Source organism: Leptonychotes weddellii, unplaced genomic scaffold (assembly GCF_054177405.1).
Source record: "Leptonychotes weddellii isolate Sample4059 unplaced genomic scaffold, ASM5417740v2 HiC_scaffold_6907, whole genome shotgun sequence".
Taxonomy (NCBI): Eukaryota; Metazoa; Chordata; class Mammalia; order Carnivora; family Phocidae; genus Leptonychotes; species Leptonychotes weddellii.
Genome location: NW_028038470.1, coordinates 1 through 9,831, shown reverse-complemented (window position 1 = coordinate 9,831; position 9,831 = coordinate 1). Strand labels below are relative to the sequence as shown.

Genomic DNA, 9,831 nt, shown 5'->3' with positions numbered 1-9,831 from the left:
AATAAAATCTTAAAAAAAAACAAACAACAGGGGCGCCTGGGTGGCTCAGTCGTTAAGCGGCTGCCTTTGGCTCGGGTCATGATCCCAGGGTCCTGGGATCGAGCCCCGCATCGGGCTCCCTGCTCTGCGGGAAGCCTGCTTCTCGCTCTCCCACTCCCCCTGCTTGTGTTCCTACTCTCACTATCTCTCTCTCTGTCAAATAAATAAATAAAATCTTAAAAAAATAATTAAATTAAAAAAAACAACAATGTAATATTGTAGACAATAAAAATTACAGAGAAGCACAGAGAAAGGAGATCATCCATAATAGCACTATTCAGGATGTAACTACTTTTAGCATATTGTTATAGATTTTTCTTTATACTTCTGACTGAATATCTGTTTTCATTTGTTTGCTTTAGATAGTGGGACTATGTAAAACCTATTTTATAACCTTTAAAAATCTGTACTTTTTAGTGGATTTAGGAACTGAATCATAAAAAGAATGGTATAAAGTAAAAAATCCTGACAGCATATGTGATGTTAATCTTGATATCCTCAAAAGGGATGGGATCACTGAAGAAGGTGGGTCAGTGTAGCTGGGGGTCAGCCCTTGAGCCAGGAAGGAGAAGGAAGTATGATGCTCAGAGGTAGCCACTCTAAAGAAGAGGGTAGGGCTGTCTGGTGGGCTGTTGGCTAGGAGACCATTGAGAGGTGACACTTACTGGATAGATAGCCCCACTGAAACTACATAGCCCGAATTCAAGAAATCTGAGCAAGTCATTGGAAACTGGATAGGTTAATGGAAAAAGAGAGTAATAGATAGTTCATCAGAAGGCTGACTCTTTATGTCATTTTCTGTCTCTAGGAGAGAAGCCTTTCCTTTGTGAAGCCCAAGGATGTGGCCGTTCCTTTGCTGAGTATTCTAGCCTGCGAAAACACTTGGTGGTTCACTCAGGTACTAGAACCCGTGCCTTTCATAGATTTCAGGGAAGGTAGAGAACCAAAAGGGTAAAAGGGTGGTGGTGGTGGGGAAATGGTATAAAGAAATCTAGAAAGAAACAAACTGTTCAATATAAAGTTTACTTCTCATGACAGAATCAGAAATGAAGGCTCTTGATAATTGGATTAAAAGGATTGTATAATCAAGGGGGGAAAACCTAATTGCTTTATTCTCAGCTGAGCCATTGATTGAATTGCTTTCTAATCCAGAGCTTTTCTGAGGAGATCAGAAAATTTATTTGGCACTGTGTTGGGTGCTTAATAAGTTACATCAGATATGGGCCATGGAGGTTATTCAAAGCAGAGATTGCCAAGGCAGAAGTGAACTCAAGAGTGGAGAGGGATTCTAGAATGGAATCAAGTAATTGTTCAAATGGTTAGCCATGGGAAGTATAGGGAAGCCAGAACAGGAGGAGTGGAGAGAAGGAACTGGAAGTTATTTGTGATGAGGACAGCAAAGCAGTTCAGTGGGAGCGAGGGAGTTGGAGAGGTGTAAGCAATCAGGGATATGAATTTCAGAGTTGAGCTCTTACTTGATAAGTTCTAAGCAGAAGGTGACAAACTGTTAACCTGTGGGTTAGATGTGGACTTCCAGGTATGTTTTGCTTGGCTTGTAGAGTGTTTTTATTTTATCTTACTTAATTTTATTATATAAAATTATGTCAAACATACATAAGAGTAGAGAAAACAAAGACATTTTCTTACATAACAACAATACTGTTATCATACCTTTCAGAATTAACAATTCTTTAGTTTTATCTCATACCCAGTGCATGTTTAGTTTTTTTGCAGTTGTCTCAAAAATGTCTTTTACAATGGGTTTGTTTAAATCAGGATCCAATAAGGTTTAATTATTGTACTTAGTTTAATTATTATACTTAGTAAGCCTTCTTTAATCTAAATCTGCCTATAGCGACTTTTTTTTTTCATGCCATAGACTTATTGCACTACAGTTAGTTGGGTATTATGGAATGTCCCACATTCTGGATTTGTTGGTTTGCTTCCTTTTATGTTATTTAACTTGTTCCCTTAGATTTCCTATAAATGGAGGTAAGCCCTAAAAGCTTCAAAGGTTCAAAGATTTGGCAAGGATGTGTTATAAATGGTTGTATGTGTTTCATTTTGTATCATCATATCAGGAGGCACGCAGTGCTTGGTTGTCAGAATTTATCAGTGGGTTCAGGTGGTAACACCCTGATCTTCACATTGTTAAGTTCCCTAGCACCTTTTGCCATATGGTTTCATGAGTGATGCCTGAGTTGGTTATTTCATTAGGATTGTAAAATGGTGGTTTTCTAATTCTATCATTCTGTTCACATCAGTTGGAATTCTTCTGTGTATAATAAGTGTCTTCTCTATCCAGTAGGGCTATTAATTTGCACAGGAAAGGCAGGAAAAACGTGTGTTCCTTTTCTTTTCATTTCTTTTAATTATGAATTTTCAAAATAAGAAATTGGTGCTCTTGTTTCTTCTAGTAAATTCATGGGTTTCTATGTAGTCACTGTGTATCAATCCACTGTAGTTCTCTTTGAAAACAGCTTTTTTGATGTATAATGCATATACCTTAAAGTTCATCCATTCTAAGCATACAAATCAGTGATAGAAAATATACAGAATTGTACAGTCATCACCACAATCCAGTTTTAGAACAATTCTGTCATACCAGAAAGTTCTTTTGTGCCCCCTGGTTGTCAGTTCCTGCTCCCACGCCCAGATTCAGGCAACTACTGGTCAGCTTTCTGTCTCTATAGATTTTCCTTTTCTGGAAATTTTCTGGCCATTTCACTTACTTTGGCTACCTACTAATCTCCTATAGGCATGTGTTTCTGACCCCAGCTCCAAGTGTCATTGTCTGAGTAGGTGGAAGAGTGACTGAGAGCTTTGGACTTGAGGACACGGAGGATAGTTCAGATCACAATGTAGAAGAACCACCGGTGTAAACGCTGACAGCTGTGAGAGTGGTGGCAGGAAGTGGGATAAGGGGGTGTTCTGAACCCAGGGTTGGAATCCTTGAGGATGGTACATGTTCTGGAGCTCCATGGAATAATGTATCTGGAAAAGGAAGGAAATATTCTGTGTGGCTGCCATGATCTGATATCAAAGAGGTTGTGAAGGCAGCAGTACAGTGGGTACTGTAAGGATAGGAGCTGGGAGCAATGAGCATACTAAGCCCTGCTGGTGAACTCTTCCTGCCTTCCCTGGTGTATGAAGGTTTTGAGGCTGGGGACCTCCAAGGCTGGGTGGAGAATAGGAGAAGGAAAAGCCTCTTCTGTTTAGTTTAACATTCTCTGAACTTCTCTATCCAGGTCTTGAGTCCATTCTCTTGATGTCAGAAATGTACCCTATTTTTTTTTGGCTACCTTGTCTTAACCTGCTCTCTGTTTCAGGAGAGAAGCCTCATCAGTGTCAAGTCTGTGGGAAGACCTTCTCTCAGAGTGGGAGTAGGAATGTGCACATGAGAAAGCATCATTTGCAGCTGGGAGCAGCTGGGAGTCAAGAGCAGGAGCAAACTGGTGAGGAGAGAAGGTGGAGTGGAGGGCTGTATCTTCTGGGTCCAAAAAGCCAAATAACTGGCCTATCTGGTTATCTGGAAATTTTCAGATTCTGTGTTAGGGAGAGAGACCTAGTCTCATTTGATGGACTAGTGGTTTCCAAATATAGCTCTACAGTAAAATCTGTAAGCTTTTAAAATGTATATATTTGTATTACCTGTCCACCCCTCCCCCCCAAATAAAACAAAACAGTTCAAACTGATAACTGAAATTATTTGAGAGTAAGATCCCAGAATCTGTAGTTTTGGTTTCTGTAGTAAGTGTAATGGTAACTAGTGCTGATCCATGAACCAGCATTTGAGTATTACTGTAATAAAGTCTTCTGTAAGACGAGGGTTTAAACATTTTTTACATATCATTCATGATTCCCTTTTTACCCTAACTTAAATTTGATAACTCGTTTTTATTATTTTTTTTCCATGTCTTTAATCAATTATTTCATTCCATATACTCCTTTCCAAGGATGTATCCTTCCCATTTCATATATTAATTCTCCACATGCTGATCGCAGGCAAGGATATTTATCTATGAAGCTCCACCCTTCCCTTCTAGGTTTATTCTTGCTCCCCAAAAGTAGATAGCATCCAAGATACAGGTTAACTTCCAGTTCTGAAAGGAAAGGCCAGCTTCCTGTGAAGGAAAATGGGGCCCAGGCACAGCCTGGCCTGCAGCGTGTCTCTCACATCCTGTTCTCTGTGCAGCTGAGCCACTAATGGGCAGTAGTTTGCTTGAAGAGGCTTCAGTAACCAGTAAAAACCTGGTGCCTATGAATTCCCAGCCCAGCCTTGGTGGAGAGTCCTTGAACCTACCAAATACCAGTTCTATCCTAGGAGTTGATGATGGTAAGACTTTCAACTCTCCTTTATTTGGGGGAAAATGGGCTGCAACTAGGGACTAAGGAATGGGGTTGTCTCCAAAATGAAGGTTTTAATTAATTTCATTTCTCGTGAGTGGTTGTGGTATGATTGCGTAGCATTTGTGTTCTTTGTCTCTGGGATGGATAAGTGAATCTGTTAAAAAAATATATTTTTTTTGTTGAACAGATGATGTAACGAAAGAATAAAGAGAAAAAAATTTAAGAAGAAAATTATCCATAATCTTAGCATCCTAGCCCAACTATTTCTATCTTTCCTATTGCAGTTATGGAAGAACTTAACTTTTAAAACATTTAAACAGAACATAACCAGGTTTTACAGAGGAGATATAAAGCAATTTCTCCATACCTTCAAAAGCCATATCTTCTGGAGAAAAGAAAGGGCTCTCTAGGAAACAGTTGCTCCTCTCTGGTATAGAAATTTCACCCAAGTTACACAGGCCAGGCCCTCTTCTCTGAAAAACTTAACAGGTGAGGTCAGCATGCATTTATTCAGTGCCTACTGTGTGCCTGGCACCATGTGAAAGATAAAAGTAGAAACCAGGGACCTTAAAATCTAGTTGAGAAGTCAAAACTTACATATGGGAAACAACATTGAGTGAATAGAAGATAGTATGTAAGTAAATGCTAAATTACACAGTACAGTCTGGAAGAGCAGTATCTATTGAAAGCCCCGTAGAAGAAACTTTGATTTATTAGAGGCCTAAGTAGTTTATGTATAAACTATTTCAGAAGATTTTTACAGTGATCCCACTAATGAAGTCCGAGATCCTGTGTTTCAGTTACTCGTATCCCACTCAGTCAGTTTTGTGTATAAGTGACCATGTTTGTGTAAACTTCTGTGCGGAGTCTACACGGCCCAGCATGCTTCCACAAGCCTCCTCGGTTTTGTAATATGATACTAGTGCATAGTTGAAGCATGGGACACAGAAATTGCATGGAACTACTTTGCCATTCTTAAGGGAGAAAGTGTCAAGGGAGGAAGGGACACTGAATAGGAATTTTGAAGCCAGATTTAAGTTCTTAACTTCTGCGTAGTATGCTGTATATCGTTGGTGGCTGCTTTAAGGGTAGGCTCTGGTCCCGGGATCCGCCTGCCTCAGCAGCTTTTGCCCTGTTTCATGCATGGCTAATCCAGCTAACAGTGCTAAAGCCATACTACTCAAAACTGGTATATTGAAAAATGGTCAACTCTTATATATCATTTCTTCCCATCCCCCTTTTGTAATACTCTCCAAATTCACTGGTAATGATGATTATTATCAGACAGGAATTAATTTGGAAGAAATACAGGAATATGGGTTTTTCAGGATGGGAGAGGCTTGATAATGCAGGTGGGTATATCTGTAGATTCATTTTTCGTTGAAACATTCTCTGCTGTTTCAGAGGTGCTTGCTGAAGGATCCCCACGTCCCCTGTCTTCAGTGCCTGATGTGACACATCACTTGGTGACCATGCAGTCAGGGAGGCAGTCATATGAGGTTTCTGTCTTAACTGCCGTAAATCCACAGGAGGTAAATCTGTCTCTTGCCTTTACTTTGTTTCTGTGGAGACTAATGTGGACAGTGGCTGGGAATCTAGTTTTGATGATCTGAAAATTACTCCAATTTCCCTTTCCTGGAAACTTTGTCTAGAATATCTTCCTTTAAGCCAGGCATGAGTCCAGCTTAACTTAAGCTTGATGGTTAGGGTCTCCTGGATTGGGAGATTGGTCACTCACGACTGGGTTTCTCAGCTTTAATTTCCTTTGTATACATACCTTACTGAATGATACCTGCTCCTACTGTTCTCTGCCTAGGACATGAGGATGCTGCTTTTATTTTATAAAGAAAATATCCTGGACAGAGTGGTCCTTGAGCAAAAAAGATAGTGACAAAATCATGGAAAATAATCATTGTTCATTTTATTAGGGTCATATGTCTGGGAGATACCAGGCTGAACCAACTGGGCCTTTAGGGACGTGTTCACTCGCTTGTGGAATGAGAACCATCATCTAAATTGGGGAGAGGTTTTAGGTTGCTTCTAAGCATTCCCAACTCTACGATCTTAGCTCTAACCCAGAAAACAGAATGAAAACCAGTCAGGCTTCTAGAATCTTAGGGTATAGTAGATGACTTCATCATGAGCTCATTTCATATGCATAAACTTTTGCCAAAACCCATGTATCTTGGATGCCTTCATATTATAGTAACTCTTACAGTGCTCTCCCGTCTTTTCCCCTGACCTTTTCATTATAACCTGATACCACAAAATCAGCTGTTCCAGTATTCAGATGATTGCATCCTATATTAAATATTCCGGATTATTCTGTAAGATTCCTGGGGATGCCCAAGATCACAGGGCTCTGGACATGCATGTTAATGATTCTGCCAGAACCTTTCCTTGTATTCATCATTGTGACCCATTGTCTGAGTCTTGCTTATATTATATTCAAAGTTTTTTTGCTATTGATTCTGTTGGTTCTTTGCTAAGCCACCTTCTCCTGGCTACTGTTTGGGAACATATCTCACCTATGAAGACTTCCTTTATTATTTCCCCTCTTCATTTATGTATTTTAAAATTTTTATTATGAGAGTTTTCAAAGAGTATAGTGAGAGAAAGTATAATGAACTCATGTACCTCTCCCCCCAACTTCAACAGTTAACTTTCGACTATTCTCTCTTCCCGCCTACTTCTTACTGTTGCTGTTCTGTTTGTGCTGGAGTATTTAAAAGCACATCACAGACATAACCATTTTATTTGTAGATATTTCAGCACATACCTCTAACAGATAAGTACTTTTTCATAACTATAATGTCTTCATCATACCCAACAGAATTAACAGTCATTTATTGATATCCTCGAATACTTTGTGTTCCTTTTTTATTTTTTCTCAAAATGTCTTTTAATGGTTGGTTGGTTTAAATTAGGATTCAAACAAGGCCCATTCACTGCATTTGGTTAATAATTCTCTTTATCTCTAATAGTCTTCCCCACCCTCCACTCCCTACCCCATTTTTTCAGAATGACTTAACTATTTAATAAGAATTTCCCACCTTCTAGTTTTGGCTGATTGACTCCTTTTGTTTAATATATTTCTCTATCTACAGATTTCCTAAAAACTGGTAGTTAGGAGCTTAGATTCATGTTCTTTCTGCTTTTATGAACTGTGATTCTTCTGTAAAAGAAATATTTCTCTCATCAACTATTGGATTGCTCTAAAATAGTTCAGAAAAATCATCTCCTTTTTTATCTAGTGGAAATTATCTTGACAAACCAATCCACAACACTCAGGCTTTTCCTTTTTTATATTTGAAACCTTGGAGCTTTTCTCTCCTGTACTGCTAAATACCTTTTTTTTATTGAAGCGTTTCAGGTTTTCTCAAACAAATGCCAGATGTATAAAAACGTAGTCAACAGATACTTCATACCTAATGAAGTGCAAGGCCGTCTGTTGGGTACTAAACCACAGTAAACAAAGTCTCTGCCTCAAAGAGCTTAGTCAGACTTCGGACCTCTGCCTTTTATAACTGTGCAAAATGGTGCCCCTGGAATTGTGCTGTACAGAGAGAATGGGAAGGGTGGCAGATCAATAAATGGGGCAATTTTTTACATAGTGTAGTAAGTACTAGGTAGGGGGAAGTCAGGGAGTAAGTTTTAGAGTTTAAGTTGAGACCCGAGGGATGAATAGCAGTGATCTTGATGGATAAGTGGGAGGGACTGGAAGAAAATAACAGGCAGCAATGAGGACAAGGGCAGAGGTGAGGGAGCAGGGCACAGCTATGGAACCACAGAGGGTTGAGTAAGATGCAATGTGGAATGGAAAGTGAGAGCAGGAAGGATAAGCTGGTTTCTCTCTTGAAGGGCCTTCACTTCAAGGACATGATTTTATCCTGGGGACAGTGGAGAGCCACTGCATGGTATTAAGCCAGGTATGACATGGTCAGATTTGTGTGTGCAAAAAGTCCAGTAATAGCACATTTGTTCCCCTCGGACCTAGGCACATGGGTCTTGGATTCAGGGTGTCCTTGTCTGGGTGATGCTTACTCACAGCCTCAGACAGACACAATACCACAGACCACCTATAAGAAACAAAAGAAAACTCGGCCTTCACCCCAGGAGGACACTAAGGGCATACAGGCCCTAAGCACCCAATTTCATGATGGAAGCCCTAGACACTTCATAGAAAAATATTAACAACACAAAGGGGAAAGTGCTCCCCTTAGTGTAGCTGAAAATCCTAGATGATTACTTTTCCCCTCATGGGTCGTCGCATATTTACAAACACACCCTCTGTCTGAACCTCACTTCTGTGTTTCTTTCACTGTTACCTCTATTATTTTCCTCTTATCACAGGCATTCCCACTGCTCATCCCTCCTTTTCCTTATCATGGCAGGCTTACCACATCCTCTGATACTGTCATTTTTTTAAACCTACAAGCCCCTCAAGGCTCCAGGTTTAGTCCTCTTCCTCATCTAAGCTCCTGGTACTAACTGACTTTCCTCCAGTGACTGAGAAATGTTGATTCCTTAGGGATTCGCAGATAGAAGAAAGCTATTTGCAATCCTTTTTTTTTTTTTAATAATTTTTTAAACAAGATTTTATTTATTTTAGAGGGAGTCAAAGAGAGAGCAGGTGGAGGGGCAAAGTGAGAGAGGGTCTTAAGCAGACTCTTAGCTGAGCTCGGAGACCAATGAGGGGCTTGATCTCACAACCCTGAGATCATGACCTCAGCCAAAACCAAGAGTAGGACGCTTAAGTGACTGTGCCACCCAGATGTCCCGGCTATTTGCAATTCGTAAACCAACACGTCCATTTCAAATTCTGGTTTTGGAGATAATCACACATTGTAGATCAGACCTGTAACCTCTAAGAATTTATTGATGCACTTGCACTTGGACTTCTGTAAATATGCTCTAAAAATAAGCTTATCAAGAATATCGGAGGGGCGCCTGGGTGGCTCCGTCGTTAAGCATCTGCCTTCGGCTCAGGTCATGATCCTCAGGGTCCTGGGATCGAGCCCTACATCGGGCTCCCTGCTCAGCGGGAGGAATCCAGCTCAGCTCCCTCTCCCTCTGCTGCTCCCCCTGCTTGTGTTCTCTCTGTGTCTGTCTCTCTTTGTCAAATAAATAAAATCTCTAAAAAAAAAAAAGTAACATCAGAGAATAACCAAAGCAAGTATCAGAAATTATCATGGGAGGGGCACCTCGCTGGCTTAGGTCGGTAGAGTATGGGACTCTTGATCTCAGGGTGGTGAGTTTGAGCCCCATGTTGGGTTGTAGAGATTACTTAAAAAATAAACAACGATGTGGATGGAACTGGAGAGTGTTATGCTGAGCGAAATAAGTCAATCAGAGAAAGACATGTATCATATGACCTCACTGATATGAGGAATTCTTAATCTCAGGAAACAAACTGAGGGTTGCTGGAGTGGTGGAGGGTGG

The 9,831-nt window shown here is 40.3% G+C and overlaps 1 protein-coding gene across 1 annotated transcript; it reads left to right on the top strand.

Moving 5' to 3' along the window:
• Positions 1 to 801: 801 nt before the first annotated feature.
• LOC145719745 (zinc finger protein 410-like) lies at positions 802 to 9,825 on the top strand (the record flags this gene model as incomplete). Its single annotated transcript, XM_081811301.1, has 4 exons — positions 802 to 937; positions 3,369 to 3,494; positions 4,235 to 4,375; positions 5,794 to 9,825. Coding segments are annotated over 4 exons (612 nt in total), but the record flags the coding sequence as incomplete, so codon positions are not given.
• Positions 9,826 to 9,831: the final 6 nt, after the last annotated feature.